Source organism: Desmodus rotundus, chromosome 12, assembly GCF_022682495.2.
Source record: "Desmodus rotundus isolate HL8 chromosome 12, HLdesRot8A.1, whole genome shotgun sequence".
Classification (NCBI taxonomy): Eukaryota; Metazoa; Chordata; class Mammalia; order Chiroptera; family Phyllostomidae; genus Desmodus; species Desmodus rotundus.
The window spans coordinates 8,650,217-8,668,954 of NC_071398.1; the positions used below are offsets into that span (position 1 = coordinate 8,650,217).

At 48.6% G+C, this 18,738-nt stretch overlaps 2 protein-coding genes across 6 annotated transcripts in view; one reads left to right on the forward strand and one right to left on the reverse strand.

Annotated features, from left to right (window-relative positions):
* CFAP263 (cilia and flagella associated protein 263) lies at positions 1–15,525 on the forward strand. 2 transcript variants are annotated; one of them, XM_024551530.4, is made up of 9 exons: positions 2–179; positions 2,247–2,373; positions 3,330–3,491; positions 4,791–4,946; positions 5,948–6,028; positions 7,325–7,480; positions 11,965–12,072; positions 14,375–14,530; positions 15,423–15,525. In XM_024551530.4, the coding sequence occupies exons 1-9, from the start codon at positions 85–87 to the stop codon at positions 15,507–15,509; spliced, it is 1,128 nt and encodes a 375-aa protein (XP_024407298.1). In that variant the 5' UTR covers positions 2–84; the 3' UTR covers positions 15,510–15,525. The 2 variants fall into 2 exon arrangements, with proteins under 2 accessions (XP_045044286.1, XP_024407298.1); XM_045188351.3 differs by lacking the exon at positions 11,965–12,072 and having other exon boundaries at positions 1–179.
* A 155-nt stretch (positions 15,526–15,680) lies between these two features.
* The window catches only part of PRSS54 (serine protease 54), a 31,068-nt gene continuing 28,010 nt past the window's right edge, over positions 15,681–18,738 (reverse strand). For all 4 annotated transcript variants that reach the window (XM_045188356.3, XM_045188353.3, XM_053915954.2 and 1 more), the window contains 3 exons: positions 18,238–18,496; positions 17,501–17,632; positions 15,681–16,489 (listed from right to left, as the gene is read on the reverse strand). In XM_045188356.3, the coding sequence (XP_045044291.2) occupies positions 15,956–16,489; positions 17,501–17,632; positions 18,238–18,462 (891 nt within the window). In that variant the 5' untranslated portion in view covers positions 18,463–18,496 and the 3' untranslated portion in view covers positions 15,681–15,955. The remainder of the gene's footprint in view (positions 16,490–17,500; positions 17,633–18,237; positions 18,497–18,738) is intronic.

The following is an 18,738-nucleotide window of genomic DNA, read 5'->3' on the forward strand; positions in this document are numbered from 1 at the left end:
ATCGCGTCCGGGCAGACGCGTGGCTGCTAGCGCCAGGCGCGCTGGGCTACACTCGGCGTTGGTAAAGGCCGCTTCGTTAGAGGGATGGCTGAAGAGGACGCAGAGACGTGTGCCAACGAGCTGCAGGTTGCGGCGGAGCTGCCTGTTATCCAGCTGTGCGGGCTGGTAGAAGAGCTCAGGTACCGGCCTGCTGGCTGCGCGGGGCGGCCCCTACTCACGGTGTGGCCCCGGACCTGGGTGCAGCATGGAGACGATCAAGTCCGCATTGAACCCTGGGGTAACTGAGACCCCCCACAGTGGGGAAAGCACATGCCTTTGCCCTATATCCCTGTGTGTCCACCGCCACTGAGCTAACAAGCCGTTGATGGAGCCAGGACAAGGCGGAGGAGTGCTCGAGGCCAGTGGTGGGAAGCCCGGAGGGTAACTGCTGAAGCCAGAGCTTCAGCCTAGTGGGTCAGTCTCCCAGGTGCCAAACTGGGCGCTTAGCCCTTGCTCTACTCTGCGGTGGCAGGTTGGAGCAGGTGACCTCTAAGCCCCTTCCCAAAGCTAGGAATCTGTGACAAAACTAAGGTGGCAGCTGAGGTATTTTTAGTATGAGGCAATTTATGACTGAACCAATGTATAAGCATGGAAGTGGACAGCCAAGAATGACTGGGCCAGGACTCCGTATTTTTAGCAGTCTGTTTTACACCTACTATAGAAGGTGAATTGGATACCAAGATTCCATGACGTAGCTGGGGCAATTGCACAGCTCGCTGGTCTCACACAGAACCTCGCGGCTGTGGCCGCACAGACGTTCTGCCACGCATCCGTAACTGGTTCAGGTCAGCCTGAGGTATGATTACTAACAGCTCCTATTTTTCCAGTGCTTATTAGGTGCCAAGTATTTTGCATACGCGACCTTATGTAATGGCACAGGTTACGTCACTTCCCAAAGGTCACACAGCCAGTCGGTGGTAGAGCTGGGGTTCAGACCCGGGTGCCACCCCACTGCCTGCAGTGAGGACATGACGTAGGCTGAACAAGAAAGATGCTTTGACGTGTTGGGCTTTCCATTGAGCCTTTTCCACTAGTCTTAAAATTCAGTCAAACAGGAATTAACCCAATAACATATGAAAATACCAAAGCTGTTCTCTCTCTTACATAAACATATACATACACATGTGTTCCAAGTATGCATACTACATATATGTATATACAAAGTGAAGAAGTTAAAGAGTCTCAATCTTGGCATACACAGGATAAACTAGGTTTGTCATCCCAGTTGTTTAAAAACCATCTGTTCAAGCCCTGGCTGGTGTGGCTCATTGGATTGAGTGCTGGCCTGTGAACTAAAGGGTCGCCGGTTTGATTCCCAGTCTAGAGCACATGCCTGGGTTGTGGGCCAGGTCCTTGGTGGGGGACATGTGAGAGGCAACCACACATTGATGTTTCTCTCTCTCTCTCCCTCCCTTCCCCTCTCTAAAAATAAATAAATAAAATCTTTTAAAAAATTAAAAACCCTCTGTTCAAATCTTCTCCACCATTTAAAATAAACTTCCAGTGGATACTTCATCCGTTGGTTGCTGGAAATTAAAAAACCTGAGAAACATAAACCAAAGGAAACATCTGAAGATTATGGATGTGTGTAACTTTAAGAATGTAGCAATTCCAAAGGATTTCACAGGGGCTTAGGTTATTATTAATAATAATATTAATAATCCAGGAGTGTCCAACCTGCAGCCCAAAGGCCGCATGCAGCCCAGGATGGCTGTGAATGAGGCCCAACACAAAATTGTAAATTTACTTGGAACATTATGAGATTTGTTTTGTGATTACGTGTCTCAATGTATTTACTGTGTGGCCAAGACAACTCTTCTTCCAGTGTGGCCCAGAGACGCCAAAAGGCTGGGCATCTCTGGAGAAGATACTTGAAGATGAAACTTGTAGCTTCATCTCAGCTGCAGTTTTCAATGTAACACCAGTGCTTTGGACTCTGTGGCTCATTAGGTGTATTTAAAAAATAGATCAAATACTTAAATAGCACTTACCATGTGCCAGACACTGTCCTGAGGCTTTGTATTCCTTACCGCAACCCTAAAAGATAGGTGCTGTTATTATTCCCATTTTACAGATGAGGAAATCGAGGCACCAAAATGTTGAGTATCTTGCAGAAGGTCATACATAGCTCATAAATGTTAAATATTACTTACTTGGTGTTTAAACTCTTATTAATAGAACTTACTCAGGTACGCTCTGTCTTACAGCTATGGAAACTCGGCTCTCAAAACTGAGACAGAGATGTTTGAGAAATATTACAATAAACTGGAATCCAGGGATCAGCGACCTCTACGATTATCTGAAATTAAAAGATCAGGAACAGACTTTGCTCAGGTACACAGTGGAGATGTAAGAATTGGTTTATTCTGTTTGTCCCTTTAGATGCAGGTGGTGTTTGTGTGTCTGCCTTTGGTGTGCCTTCTTAGGCCAAGTGACATATGGCTTTGTCTCCATCCTTATTTTGATTCTTCCTTTCCCTTGAAGGTTTCTCTTTCAAGTCAGTGTAAAGGGAATCAGGTTCAATGAACAGTGGACTGACTCTCCCAGAATACCTTAGTGTGTTTGAAGTAATGCCCTTAAATTGGGAGAATCTGTTTACAGGGCCCAGCCAGCCACATAAAGAGGGGAAGGGGACCTGGCGTGGGCTCTGGAAAGTTCCTTCTTCATTTAAAAGGGCCAGCCAGGCAGCCTGATGTTGCCAGAGTAGTGGATTTTTCAAGAGAAGCTGGAAAGCTGAGCTATTTTGGTGGGTAGTTAATTTTTTTTTAATTTAAAATTGTGTGTAAGCCTGTCCTTTGAGGGCCACACAACCCCATCTTGAGGTCCACATATTTCCTGCGCCACCTGCTTATGACCCGTGGCTTAAATGCATAGGAAATCCAAAAATTTTGTCTGTTTGTTTTGGATGAACACTGTTCCCCCAGATGCCATTTCTCTTCTGCATTCAGTCTGGGAAGCAAAGAACTCCAGACTTCCCCTGACACTGGCTTGCATGCTGGTCTATAGCAGGCTCACGGTCTCTCCAACCTTGAGACACTTTCCTCTATTTATTTTTAGTTCATTGCCAAGCATAGGCCTTTGAAGTATTTCACTCAGACAGACCTTATGTTGACTAGTGAAATAGGTATCAACTCAGACTTAATATCCTAATCCTTTCATATTGAATATGTTTTCTCCGGCTGTCTTTCAACTAATTTCTGGCAGGTCTGAGAGGTCATTTTGATGGCCACCTTGGGCTGCTTTATTACCAACTGCTACTTGACCGTAGCTTTGTTTTTCTTGCGTCACAGCTGCGAGGCAGGCACAGATCCAAATCGCGCGCAGCTATCGAGCGTACAGCGTGCCTCAGTGTGGACCAGAAATGCGAGCTTGTCCAAAAGGAGCTGGAAGACATGAAGGATGAAATAAGGCACCTGAGGGCCAATGCCGAACGGGACCTGCAGTATCATGAGGTAAGCCCTGCTCTCTGCAGGACACCCCACGCGGGCTCCCCGCTTCCACCCTGCCAGGAAGTGCCTATGTTATGTTCCTCTAATTGTTGGTACTTTGAAAGAAATACAAGTGGGTTAAGATACACTGAGGACCTACCTTTAAGAAACTTACCACCTGTTTGAGGAGACAACACATTTTAAACTTTTTGAAAAGGAAAATTTCAAAAATATACAAGTGGAGAGAAGCTAGCACAGTGAAGCCCTATGTACTTAATAATGCATAATAATATCTTAATAATACAAGGAGTTTGAGGTTTAAGTCAGCGAGTCGGTTGAAAAGCCCCCAAGCCACTCTCCACATGTGACATGCCCAGCTGTGGTCCACGTCTCGTTGGAGACCCACCCAATCGGTGTTCCTCCAGGAGAGAGACATCACTGCAAAAGAGGTTGCCCACGGGACGAAGCTGTCGGCTGGTGTTTGAGAGCCATGCTGTGTGAAGAGTGTGTATTCCCATTCTGTCTCGAAATGGGGGCACACACAGAAGCACACGCATCGTCTCTGTGTGGGGAGGGGAGAGCCCGGGGTCGGTGGCTCGCCAGTGAGGGAAGGCACTTCTGCCTCTCGGGGCACAGTGGTTTGCTTTGCAGCTACGGATAACTTCTCATTTTATTCTTTAAAGTAATACGTGTTTCTGTGTATCCTCATTTAAAGATAATCTCTATGTGTTGCAGCAAAATTTACACACACAGGTAGGCTAAAAGAAGCACATTTGAAAACATATATTCATATGCATATGTGACATTCTTTATAAAAAGATATCAACTACATTTTCATTTAATAATGCCTTTTCATGTCAATACATATATTCATTTACAACATTTTCTTTTCGAATTACAGAACTATGTAGCAGGAGTGCTTCTTTGCCTCCCTGCTAATCCACCTCTCCTGAAGTGACTGTGGTTAATGTTCTGGTGTATATCCTTTCAGACATTTTTATATTATATTGTTTTATATTATACTATGTTTATAATTTTTAATGGACAAATAATACTTCAGACATGAAAATACATGTTTATAACGATCCCTGAGGCTCTGTTTTTGTTTGCCCCCTTTTTATGGAAACTACTAACTTTCTCGAGGCGTGCTTTGAAATAATAACATTCCTGTAGTCAAATTTGTATCTTAAGGATATATTTCTAAGACCAAGAAGAAACATTATGCACCGAGACACAAAGAGGCCTGGGAACGGAGGTTTCCTTAGAGGGTTAAATCCTGGAGAATTTCTGGGAACCGCTCTCCCTCCGGGCTGACCCCTGCAGGCTATCATTGAGGAGGCTGAAATTCGGTGGGCTGAAGTTCAGAAGGAAGTGCACGAGTTTGAAAAGGATATTCTGAAAACCATATCCAAGAAGAAAGGGAGTATTCTGGCCACTCAGAAAGTGATGCAGTACATTGAGGACATGAACCGCCGGAGGGTGAGTCGACGGGAGGTCGGGGCTTAGGAAGGGCGAAGGCAGTCATAGAACGACGACACAGACAGGCCCCCCGGGAGGCGGCCCCACTCCAGCTGGCCCACTGACAAGGTTGCGCACGTAGGCGGAGTTTTTAACATCTCCCAAAGTGTGTGTCCTTTTTTTTTTTTAAAGATTTTATTTACTTATTTTAGAGACATGGGAAGGGAGGGAAGGAGAGAACTACTGATGGGGAAGATACATCGATCGGTTGCCTCTCGCATGTCCCCAAGTGGGGACCCAGCACACAACCCAGGCATGTGCCCTGACTGGGAATTGAACCGGTGAGGTCGCCACTCAATCCACTGGGCCACACCAGCCAGGGCTGTGTGTGTGTCTTACAATGCAAGTTCATCAAGGCTAAAATCAACCAGGCAGGCTGAATATCAATAGTATCTCAGATAGATGACTTCTTTTTTATTGTTGCTATTTGTTTCAAAATCCGATATGTTTTCTTAAGAAATGTGTGAACCTATCTCAGGTGACTACAAGGCATGGGACAGGTAGGTACATCCCAAGCTCTTTGAGTTCCATTATTATAAGAACGAGGCATAAAATGCTCCTTCACTTCCAAAGATTTTGTAGTGTACCAAGCTTTGGACCCTGGAGATAGGTAGGCTTACTAACCCTCAGATGTTATAGGTCATAAAAATTATGTAAACTACCAAGAGAACAAAAGACCAAAGAATCGTAAGATCATTTGTCAGGAAACTCCCCTATACCCAAATTATCTTGAATTTACAAGCGATAGAACTTTTGCATGGAGCAGACGCAGCTTGCTCTGCTTCTGGATCACAAATGAAATGCTATAGCGACACCAGCTTGGGTAGATGTAAAAAAAAACCCTTAAAATAAATGACTGATTGTTAGGGCTCAAGGTTTGGTTTTTAGCTGCAGACTTACCAGCTTTTCAAACCTTCAGGGAAGAAGAAGAGAAACGGATTAAAATTCACTTTTATTTTTAGGATCACATAAAGGAGAAATTACGTTTGAAAAATGTTTCTCTCAAAGTCCAGAGGAAAAAGATGCTTTTACAGTTGAGGCAGGTACGTGGCCTTTTCTTTTTTTAAGTTGACTGCCGTAGATGGAACGATGTCTAACCCAAACATACCTGTGTCCTGATTCCTGGAATCTGAATATGTTGCCTCACACGGCAAAAGGATCTTGCAGATGTGACTCGGTCCAGGATCTTGAGATGGAGAGATAATCTTGGACTCTCCGAGCGGGTTCCGGGTTCCGGGTACACACGGGTCCTTCCGAGGCAGGCAGGAGCTGGGAGAGGAGGTATGATAACAGAGGCAGAGCTCAGGGTGAGGTGCTTTTGAGACAGAGGGAGGAGTCACGAACCAAGGAATGCAGGCGGCCTCTAGAAGCTTGCCAATGACAAGGAAACAGAGTCTCCTTAGAGCCTGCCAAAGGTGCACCCCTGAGCACACCTGAATTTTCATCCTGAAAAATCAAGATCGCAGGCTCGGACCTCCTGAGCTATGAGATGCTGGATTTGTGCTGTTTTATAAGCCGCTGCGTGTGTGGTAATTTGTTACAGCAGCCGTAGGAAACCAATGCAGTTACTCAGCTGGTAATCCTGCAGTCGGATTGGCTTGAATTTAAAAGCCCCTCCTGTTGTACTTGTTGATCATTATGGGGGATGTGGCCTGGGTGGCACGGTTGCAGTGTTTCCGGGGAGTCTCTGCGCAGCTGGCCCTGAAGGTTCTCGACAAAAGGCAGTGATGCAGACACAGAGGGTCTCCAGAATGTGACTGCGTGGCCCCACCCTCTCCTAGCTCCGCGTTTTTGTTACTAGCTTGAATTTGGGCACTGAGGGCACGTGTCCAGGGACACTATTGCTTGATTGACTTGGGATCTCAAACGACTCAACAAGTAGAGGCAGCTTTAACAACAGAAAGTGACTAAGGACAAATGTAAGATCCTCTGATTTGATCCCCCGCGTACCTGCACGGGCACCAGGCGGCTTAGTCATAGAGTATCTGATCAAGTCGGCTCAGGGGAGGCGACGCTGGGGCCTGGGCTGCGCTCAGAGGACCACCGCGCCCCACCAAAGAAGGAGCGCTCTTGCTCCAGTCTGTTCTGAGCAGCCCCACCTGGAGCCCTGTGAACCCTCATTGCTTAGGCACTCCTTGAGGCCAGGAGTGTCCTGTTTACTCAGACCTCTGTCCCCAGGGCCTGGCGCCGGGCCGGGCACCCAGCAGATCCGCACTCTGTGTGTGCTGAGTAACTGAATGATGCCTGGTTCCCCCAGCGTCACCCGGAGTGGCAGGGTCGGGGTCACCCGGGCAGGAGTCACAACCTCACATCATTTCTTTCCTATTCCCGGGCCGTAGAAGGAAGAGGTGGGCGAGGCCCTCCATGATGTCGATTTTCAGCAGCTGAAGATCGAGAACGCTCAGTTTTTAGAGACGATTGAAACCAGGAACCAGGAGCTGATCCGGCTCAAGCTGTCGTCTGGGAGCACCCAGCAGGTCCTCAATTCCTACAGAGTAAGGCCCTCCCCGTGCCCAGGCCCCTGGGGGCTTCCCGTCCCCCCTTCCCAGCCACCGTAAGGTTGCCACAAGGGCTTAGACACCCCACGCTCTCCCACTGTCCCCCGAGTTCTCTTGTGAGACCCACGTCTCCTGAAACACTTGGAATGTTCCCACAACCCCAGCTGCACATTAGAACCCCCCGGGGAGCTTTTACTTTTTGAAAAGCTGTAAGTCTCACCCTGACTAATTGAATTAGGGGGTCAGGGCCGTGCATCTTTTTTTTAAAAAAAACACTCCCCAGATGATTTTATGCACAGTGAGTTTTGAGAACTACCACAGGAGGGCCCTGTTTTATTCGGGCATGTAATAAGCACTTCCCTGCTGAAAACCCTGCAAAGGAAAACCATCTTAGCTATAAATCAGAAAACTACTACATAATCCCTCGTCCACACAGAACCCTTTTTGGAGAAAAAGAGGCACTATTAATAATGGAGGAGGACCACAGGCACAAACAGGGCCTGTCCCCAGCAGACCAGCCTGTGCGATCACCCGGTTGTCACCTGGCTGATGCGGGTGGTCACCTAACCCAGCCGGTGTGTCCCGCCCGCCAGCCGGGGAGCTAAGAATGGTTTTTACAGAACATTTGCAACCTGTCTGATAGAGAACACTTACCTTTGAAACCCAACTGAGCAAAATCGGTTTCTGCCCCAGAAATTCTGTTCTTCTTAGTACACCTGTAGCCCAAAATATTGTACTTAAATATTATAGTTGAAATTCGATCAACAAAACCTTTTGGAAATTTGTTTTTTTTCTCTTGTTCATTTAAGTAACTACACAATAGCCTCAGTTTTGCCTTTTGGCCTGCAAAGCCTAACATAGTTACTCTCTGTCTGGCCTCTCACAGAGCAGGCTTGCTGACCCCTGGCCTGGGACCCGGGCAGCGGCAGTGGCTACAGCCATCAGTGGCTTATGGATGGGCTTGATTTGGCCCATACAGTGTCATTTGAAACTGTGGATTTGAATGTGTTAAGTCAAGGCTAATGTTGTCCAGTATTTTCCTTTTACAAGTGAAAAACCAGAGGCCCACAGAGGCAGAGTCATTGCCCGATTCAAACAAGTCTGTGACAGAGCTCAGAGGCCTAGTCCAGTCCGTGTCCCATCTGGCCCAGTTGTCTTCTTCCAGCTCAAGGTGTGGGGACAGTACTGTGCTGGCATCCTGAGATCCAGGTGGCCACACACCCAACGGATCCTCCTTTTGGAACTTAGCTCATCAGTAGTTAGCTTATCTGATCTCTGTTATTCCGAGATGAAGCCAGTCCTCATGATTCCCAGGCCCGTGGTGGCTGCAGAGCTGGGCTGTGTGAGGTTACATCACATTGGACCTTGATGTTATCTCGCAGAATCAACACAGGGCCTGTCTGCTCTTGGGAAAAGCCAGGGGTTTGGAGTGGAGCTACTGGTTTACAAAATGAAACAGCCAGGCCTCAGGGCCTGGACTCTCTCGCGCAGGTTGTTTGCAATACCCGAGCAGCAGGGACACAGGCCACAGTGGGCAGAATGGGAGTCATTTCAGTCTGAATCCCAGGGGCCAATGTGCTTGTAAATAATAGTAAGCAGATGATGGAGATGCTCACAGGAGCCCTAAGGGGGACGCAGCGAGCCCTGGGGAAAAGGGAGGCAGAACAACGGTGAGTTGGGCAGTCAGGCTTGGTCTGAATGGGGGCTCCACTGGGCAGATGCCTCACCTCTGGGAGGTGGGTTCTTGTGCCTCAGGGCTCTGGCTGCTTTGCGCTGGGTCCCCAGCACCAAGGACAGTACCTGGCCAAAGCAGGCGCTTGGTTGCTATAGTTGAATGACCTGCGAGTGGTTCTGGTGTGTGTCTGGGGGATGGGAGGGTGGGTCGAAGGAGGGACTACTGATATACATATATATATAAGTATCAAACACCCCAGTGTGAGATCTTATTAAAAACATGCAGCTCTGGCCGGTGTGGCTCAGGGGACTGAGTGCTGGCCTGCGAACCGAAAGTTTGCCAGTTTGACTTGCCTGGGTTGCAGGCGGGTCCCCAGTTAGGAGCCAAGGAGAGGCAATTGATTGATGTTTCTCTTGCACATCAATGTTTCTCTCCTTCTCGTTCTCCTTCCCCTCCCCTCTCTCTAAAAAAGGAAATAAATAAAATTTAAAAAAAACCATGCAGAATAACTTCTATTACCAAGTGTGCCGAGGACCAGTGGCGTGCCCGGCACAGGGTTAGGTGCGGAGGGTACAGCTGGGAGGGAGTCAGACACAGCCTCCTCTTTTCTGTGAGTCTGGTGGGCAAGCCTCGGTCACGGGGTCAGGGACGCCTTTTTCTCCCACTCTGTGCCCGCAAGCCCTGAGTGGCGGAGGCTGGCCTGTAATAATCGTTTGACTACAGCTTTGATGTCTCACGTTTTAAAAGACATTTATAGATTTAATGATTTGAGAGTGTTTAGTAGATACTAATTAACTGGGTTTTTAAATTACATTTATTGGGGTAACATTGGTTGATAACATGTCAATTTCAGGTGTACATTATAATTCAACATCTGTATAAGCTGTTGTGCGCTCGCCACTCGAAGTGTGGTTTCCTTTCGTTACCATGTATTTGACCCCCTTTGGCCACTTCACTTCCCATGTCACTCTTAACTGACTGTGACCGAGTGGTGCCTTGTGGTAGGGAGAATTCTAAGATGTTCCCCCAAGACTCGCCACCCTCAGGTTATGTGCCCTGCCCAGTCCCCGGGGCTGTGGATAGGATGCGTTCTGTTCTGTTCTGTCATTAGATTACCTTGCACAGCACAGTGGACCTTAAAACAGGGAGACCACCTGGGTGGGCCCGAAAGCAGAGAGTTTTCTATGGAAGAGGAAGTCGCAGATTTGAAGCATGAAGGAGATCTGCTGGGTGAGAAGTTCCCCATTGCTGGCTTGGAGGTAGAGGGGGCCACATGGAAGAGACCTGAGGGTGGCCTCGAGGGGCTGAGGGCCACCCCTGCTGACAGCCGGAAAAAAAACAGGGACCTAAGTCTTGCAACTTCAAGGAAGTGCCTTCTGCCAACAACCTGTGATCTTGGAAGAGGACCCCACCCCCAAATGAGACCCACAGTCCTGGCCAATACCTTGATTTTAGCCTCATGGGACCCTCCTTGGGCAGAGAATCCAGGCACACTGGGTTGAGATGCCACACTGACATCCTGCTCAGAATCACTCGCAGCTCCCGTCACATCTTCTCAAAGGCCCTGCCCCACCACAGCCAGCGAATCCTTGCAGTCCCCCTTCTTTCCTGCCCTGTCGCTGTAAGGAGCATGCAGTGAGCCCTAGGGGAAAGGGAGGCAGAATGATGGTGAGCTGTGTAGTAAGTTGTGGGGGAGTGTCTTCCCTCTCGCTCCTTCCTTCCCTTCTGAACCACTGGTTTACAATGAAGTCCCGCCCTGCCCCCTCCCCCTCATCCAATCCTGGGGAGTTGCTCTGCTCCAGGGCCTGCCTCCCTCCCAGCTCCTTTCAGGCTCTCCTTGGCTTCGGATGGTCCTCCCTTCCCTTTTACCTGGACATACTTGACTTAACCTTTCAGCTCTTCCCATCACCCCTTCCCCCAGGGAGACCTTTGTGACCACTGGCCTCGCATTCTTAGTGCTTGGCCCAGGGGCAGTGTTACGTTTCTTCTTGCACCTCTGTCTAGCAGGCCAGCTGCCCCCTGGGTTGGGGGGGGCCTGTGTTGTCTCCCTGACCAGTGCCAGGCGCTGGGTGGCTGCGTTCTGCGGGTCTGTTGAGCGAGCCCCCTGGACTCACTTGGCTCCCCTCTCATCCGAGCAGAGCACATCCCAACTCCTCCAGGATGACTCTTCCGCTGGGAGGTGCGAGTTCAAAGGGGACAACTCTAAGAAGCATGGGCCTGGGGTGGGTGGGGAGCTGAGCTGCAAATGGCGCCCCAGGAAGCTGCCGGGCAGTCCTGCAGGATCCCTCCAACAGCAGCAGGCCAAGCCCAGGTCCACGTAGGGGACAGCGGTGGGGCTGGTGGACTGTGAGATGACGCTGTCTGCGTGCCAATCCTGGCTCCTCCTCCTGTTTGACCTTGGGCGCATCGCTTCACCTCCCTAAGAATCAGTCGGCTCCCCTCCGTTCCCCAATATGTCAGGCACTGTGCTCAGCACCTAATCAGGACTGAACTCCACAAGCCTATGAGGTGACCAGACCAAGTTCAGGGAGTTTCTAGAACTTGCCCAAAGTTTCTCTTAGTAAGTGATGGTGATGTTTGGGCCCCAGCATCTGGCCACTGTGCTGGCTGAGAACAAGACTCCTGGGGCTCTCTCGTCCCCTGCCACCTAGACACCAGGATCTGGAAACCTGGGTGGCTGTGAGAAGGGCAGGACCAAGTTCCCGCAGGGCCCTGCTCTTTGCCTGCTCAATGAAGAGCCGTCTGGCCTTTGTATCATTCTGAGTGATCATCTTTGCTCAAGACTTGCTGTGTTGTTCTATTCCAGACCAGGCTAAACCGAGCAATGGAAATGTCCATCAGTCTGGAAAAGGAGATCTTGCAGAGAAAGGAGTTACTTGAAAAAATCGAAAGAGAAATCCTCCAAGTAGAGGGGGTAAGAGAGTAAAATGTGCTATTTCCGGTATTTGTCCACAAGGGCCTGAGTCGATGTCCACGCCTAGACCCTAAAATCCGAGACCTCGTATAGCCCAGTATATTCACAGAGCTGTGCAGCTGCCAGCCCAATAACTTAAGAACATTTCGTCACCCCAGGAAGAAACCCTGCGCCCATGAGAAAATCTTCCCCACTCTCCACCTCACCTCGCTCCCCACTCCAGCCCTAGGCAACCATGAATCCACTTTCTGCCCCAGTGAATTTGCCTTTTCTGGACATTTCCTATAAGAGGAAACATAAAATATGTACTCTTTTGTGACTGCTTATTTAATTTTAATATTTTTAATATTCATTCTATAGCACATATCAGTACTTTCTTTTTATGGCTGAATACTCATTTCTTGCGTGGACAGATCACATTTTGTCCATTCATCAGCTGATGGACATTTGGGCTCTTCCCACTTTTGGCAATTATGAATAATATTGCTATGGGCATTTACATACACGTTTTTGTGTGAACGTAGGTTTTGTTTTCTCTGGAATATATAGCTAAAAGTAGACTTGCGGGTTACATATACGGTAACTCTATGTTTAACATTTACAGAAACTGCCCAACTGTTTTTGCAAAGTGGCTGCACCATTTCACATTCCCACCAACGCCGTATGCGCAAGGGCTCCAATTTCGGCACACCCTCACCAACACTTGTTATTTTCAGGGTTGGTTTTTTTTTTTTTTTAATGGCTGCCCTAGTGGGTGTGAAGTGATATCTCACTGTGGTTTTGATTTGCATTTCCCTGATGACTGACGGCACTGAGCATCTTTTCATGTGCTCATTGGCTGCATCTTTTCCGGAGCAATGTCTATTCAAGTGCTTTGCCCAGTTTTTGTTACTTATCTTCTGGTCATTGAGCTGTAAGAGTCCTTTCTGGATTCTGGACTCAAACCCCTTACCAGATACATGACTTGCAGATACAGGGTGCGGCAAAAGTAGGTTTACAGTTGTGGGTACAGGAAACAGAGTTCATTCTTGTATTATCATTTATTAATTATTGTCCTATTTTCCATATGAACAACTGTAAACCTACTTTTTTAAAAAAATATTTTATTTATTTGTACTTTAGAGAGAGGGACGGAGGGAGGGATAAAGAGGGAGAGAAACATAAATGTGTGGTTGTCTCTTGTGCACCCCCTACCGGGGACCTGGCCTGAAACCCAGGCATGTGCCCTGACTGGGAATCGAACCAGCGACCCTTTGATTCGCAGGCTGGCACTCAATCCACTGAGCCACCCCAGCCGGGGCTGTAAACCTACTTTTGCCCCAGCCTGTATTGTCTCCCATTCTGTAGGTTTTCTTTTCACTTTCTTAATGGCACTGTTTGCAGCACAAAAGTTTACACTTTGATCAAGTCCAATTCATCTATTTTTTTGTCTTTTGCACTTGTGCTTTTGGTAATATAGCTAAGAAATCATTACCTAACCCAACATTGTGAAGACTTACTCCTATGTCTTCAAGAGTTCCATAGGTCTTACATTTAGGTTTATGATCCATTCTGAGTCCATCTGGTACATGATGTGAGGAAGGGCTCCAAAAGCGGAGAGAAGGAAGAAGATGGGGTGTATTTATAGAGTGGGTTGTATTGACCTTCCTAGTTACCATCTGCCGTTCTCTCCATTTCTTCCTGTGGATTTGAGTGACCTTCCGGTGTTACTTCCTTGCTCAAACACAGCTTTGCTCCTGCCCTCCCTTCATGCTGTCACTGCCAAATGGGCCACATCTCTATGCTCATAGGCCCCCGACACAGTAATATGTACATTATTTTACGAATTGCTTCTTCAATCAGTTAAGAGGAGAATGCTGTTTTTATAAAAAATTACCCCATAATTACCTTTACTTGTGCTACTTTTTTTCATGTGGATTTGTTACAAAAACAAATAGAAACAGGAAAGTGAATGGAGACAGATCAAATCAAAATGTACTTACATAATTGTATCCAAAACAAGAAAAAGCCAAACCTAAGAAATCCACATAAATAAAACATAATTTGGAAGGGAGGGAGGGAAGGAGGGAGGGAGGGAAAGACACTTCTAGGCTATAGTTAGTTAGTGTTTCTGAACTGGATGAAAACATCACAATCTGCTTTTTAAAAAAATCAGAATTTTGTGTTTCCCTTCACTCCTTTGAAAACGTAAACATTGTTTTTAGAACCACACTGAAAATGGGTAGAGATGGGAGGGCCAGTAAGTCCCAGCAGGCCTGAAGCACCCGGGATCCTGGGGTTTAATGGATCCTTCCCAACCCAGGACCGGGCCAAAGACGAGGCTTTGAACAAGAAGCTCCGGAGGCGGCTGAGCGAGTTCCGCGTGCCGCCGGTGATGCTGTATGTCAAGGAGAAGGTCCTAAACGGAGACTTGGAGAAGACTATCAAGACGTGGGAAAGGAAAGTGGAGATCGCAGAGGTGAGTCACAGAGAAGCCCCAGCTGGGCGGTCTTTCATGGCCTTCGTGTTTTTGTTGGGATTTCGTATTTCAGGCTAAGGATACGGGTGTTTGTTTGGACATGTAAAGTCTGTGAGAAATCTCCTCAGTGGCCTCAACTCTTACATCAAAATAAAGGATGACTTTTTTTAAAGCTTCTTTTTCACCGTCAGGGGCAAGGTCTTTTCACGTTATCGGAAGAGACTCTGTAGTAATACTGTGTTTTTAGTTCCTTGCTTTCATAATGATTTCTGGAAGCTTCTTAATCCTCTTGCCCATCATTTAGCGATTGCTACTCTATACATGAAGCCAGCTTTTTCAAAAGTAAGATAATAATGGATGTTCAGTATCACTCAGAACCTGATCCCATGCATTCATGGTTGCCATAGGTCTTTTCGGTTTGACCAACCACGCAGCCTTTCCCTATGGTACTGTATGGTGAGCTGAGAAGCACTGCAGCCCCCGTGAGATGTGGAAGAGAAATAAGTGCAAAACTGTGCTGGCATCAGAAACAACGGGAGCACAGGCTGCCACCGGGGCCAGGTTGCCCTGAGCGCACTTGAGACACCATTCACAGAGCATGGCGCTTTTGCGTCTGGGCCCTGGCTCCAGGTCCCGCGGCAGGGAATCGATTGGGATCGAAACTCGGGCCCATCAGATCTGAAGTGGAGAAGAAGTCACAGCAGGAATCTGCAACTTCTCACTTCACTGAACAGAAACAAGCTCTCTAGGAGAAACTCCCAGATGCCCCTAGGTAGCCACACCCTGCAGCGTGCAGAGCGCCATCCCAAGGCTGGAGGGGGTTGCGTTCTGAGTAGTCACAATTGGTTTTTCCCAAGTGACCTCCTCCCCTCTCCCCGTTTTCTTTTTGCAGATGTCCTTAAAAGGCTACCGCAAGGACTGGAATAAAATGAAAACCACCAATGAGCAGTTGCTGGCCATTGGCTCCGCTGGGAAATAGCCAGAGGGAGGCCATGGCTGCAGACCAAAAAGCGACCCATTAAAATAATCAACTCCATTCTAGTCACAGGATCCTCTCACTGCTCCCCATGCTGGCTGGTGTCCCCAACTCTCCATCCAGGCTGACAGCCACCTCCCAGGCCACATCTGCCTGTGTGTGGCAGGTGTTCTCGCCATCTGGCCCCTAGAACCCTTACCCTGAAAGAACCACAGGGCACTCGAATGGTTTCACTTGTTAGACTACATTTAGTTCACAAACACAAAATGAAAGTGACCGTCCAGCATGGGCGAGGGGGAGCAAGGGGGAGCGAGGGGGGAGAGCCACGGGCCTGCCTGTGGCAGCCCAGGTGTGCAGCAATCAAGAATAGACACTGAAATAGCGTGGTGAATGCCTGGCCCTCAGCGTCCTGAGCTTACTCTTCAGTTTGGAGGGCCAGCTCCTAGACTCTATACCATTACAAAAGAAAATACAAAGGAAAACAAGATCATTTCTCGGGGCTCCAGTAACCTGTCCTGACCTGAAAGAGACCCACCCTCCCCACCTTGCTCACGGTAATAGTCAAAGTACTCGGGCTGCGTGGCCTCCTCAGAAATGCTGCCCGTCTCCCTTATGTCCTTCCCCCTCAAGTCTTCACTCTCTCCGGAGCTGTTTTCTGGCTCTGAGGTTACGGCAGTGGTGCTTTCTTGTCCTTGGAGTTGAGTTTGGGTCCATGTAACCTGGCCCAGCCCAGAATGTTTTTTCTGCGTCACAGTGGCATGTGGCAAGTAGTTGTAGAAAGGCACCGAGTTCTCCCAGTGGTACATGGCCGACAGGGGAAGGCTGGGCGTCCTAGTCTTGGATGAGATCCAGTCGCTGTAGTCTTCCACCTTGACATACAGAAACAGGCCAGGGCATTGCTCGCCCCCTTCGGTCAGGATCCCTCGCAGCACCCACAGATATGACTTCTGTAGCTGGCACATCAGTGGGTTCCCTGGGTCCCCCTGTGACAAAGGGCAGAAGGCTTCAAGTCTAAAAAGCGTTTCTTTTTAAATATATCTGTGCAATTTACTCAAAATATTTTACACTGGTTCTCGTTGGAAATGGGATGGACGATAGGATACTTTTTCTTTTTCTTCTTATATTTTTTTCTTCCATCACCCTTTATAGTCCCCTTACGTCCCCCTCCTCGCCCCCCAGCAATCACCACGCCGTTGTCCATGTCCATGAGTCCTTTCTCCTTTTTGCTCAATCCCTCCACCCCCTAACCTCCCCCCTCCCTTAGCTGTCATCCTGCTCTCTAGCTATGAGTCTGTCTAGGACACCTTTTCTAATCTAGGCAGCTACCACCACAAATTCCAACAAAATGACTTTTCCTTTTATTGTACAAATTATTTGTAGACTTCTGCAGTTTGCCTGTAGCTTCCCGGCTCCTATTCATTGTCTTGCCCTTTCCAGCACTTAGTCTAGATCCTCCCCCTCTTTTGGCTTCTCATTCCTCAAATGTTGATACTCCTTTCCTTTCTGGCCTGGACTGGCCACATTTCTCCCTCTCCTCTCTCTTTTGTCTCCATCCTTCCTTTAAGCTGCTCCACCCACCCAGAGTCACACCACCCCGGGAGCAGGCACTGGAGCAGGGTCACAGCTTTTCACCCACCTGCTCCCAGCATTCCCTGCTCCCGTGGGGGCAGTTCTTGGGGACTCAGGGATTCTGGCACTCAGACCTTATCTCACTTCAGATAAGAGGGTAGAAGCCTGGCACTCTTAATTAGATAGGTGACCCTGGAAGGTCACCTGAGTTTGAAAATGGAATTGCTTAATCATGTTACACTGGAAAGGGTGCCTGGGTGGTCCATTCAGCAGGTTTTTGTTGAGCGTTGGTCCGCTGCCAAGTGCTGTCCACCACAGAGAGAGCTGTGAACCTCAAGAGATGGTCCTGTGCTCGTGAGTTTACCACCCCTCGAAGTGACCGCTGCCTGCTCTCAGCGCTGAGTCCCACTCTGCCACGTTCTTACCAAGCAGACGTTATCCGTCTCCTCTGCCACGTGATTGCCACATCCCGTCTTCTGGAATTTGGGGGAGGGACACTGGTCGATGTCTTTCACGGAGATTTTCCTCAGGATACTCATCGTCAAGTGATTCCCTGTCTGGACCATGCAACAGAGAACCCAGGAATCATTAACAAGAAGACATCCCCCAGGTCAACGCAACTACAACTCCCATGTCCAGACGGGAGTGAGGAGAAACTCATTTGATGAACCCCTGGTCCTCATGGAAATCAGAACCTGTGTCTGAGATTTTACTGAAAATCACCTTTGCTTTGAACTTGACTGTGAACATAGGCAGAGAACATATTCATCCTATCTCGACATCTATACAGGATACATTTCCTTGTTTATTTCCCAGGAATGAAAGAAAACAAGGATGGCCAGGACGAGAGAACAAGTCCCTGCAGTTCAGGGAATGACGTCCCCGGCCCCTCTATACCCTTGTTTCAGGCTGCCAGCTGCCCATTACTCCCAGTTATGGTGCAGGGCGAGGAGAAAAAGGACCACATGTAAGCATGGCCACAGGAGGGGCAAGCACTGGGAATCTGTGCTGATCAGGTGCGGCTTCCAGCCCAATTCAAGAACCTCGAGCCACCTGCATAACTGAGATAAGCCCCATTAAGCCCCAGGACGGCTCATCCAAGTCACCCCCACAGCCACAGCCAGCACGCACACAGCCCCCCTTGGGGAAGGAAGGCATTAACTGCAAACGTGGGATTCCATCCTGCCACCCAGCAGTTCTTCAGGGCTAGCGGCACGTGCAGCTTTCTGCTGAGGAAACAGACGGGTCGGACCAGGCCGCTGAACCGCATCGCTGTGTCTGTCTTCAGGAGGGCTAGGTTATCGGCCAGTGTCGCCTCGTCGAAGTCCTCATGGCGGATGATGGTGTGGACTGGGTACTCTTCGTGGGAGATCACCCTGGCATCCATGCTGGCTATGCCCACGATGGCGACAGCGGACTTCCTAGAGGGAGCAAGGGAATCTTGAGAAGCCAAGGCTCCAGGGAAGCTCGACACGTCCCCGTTTCCATATTTACTACTTTGTCGGCCTGGAACAGACACATCCAACTCTTCTTCCCGGGGCTAAATTTGACTCACCCTGGGGGCCCAGTCCCAGGAAATCTTATCTGAACCCCTAGGCTGGGGCCCTTCTTTGTAGGCCCACAGAACCTTGGGAATTCTTCTGTCTTAACATCCTTTGTCCTA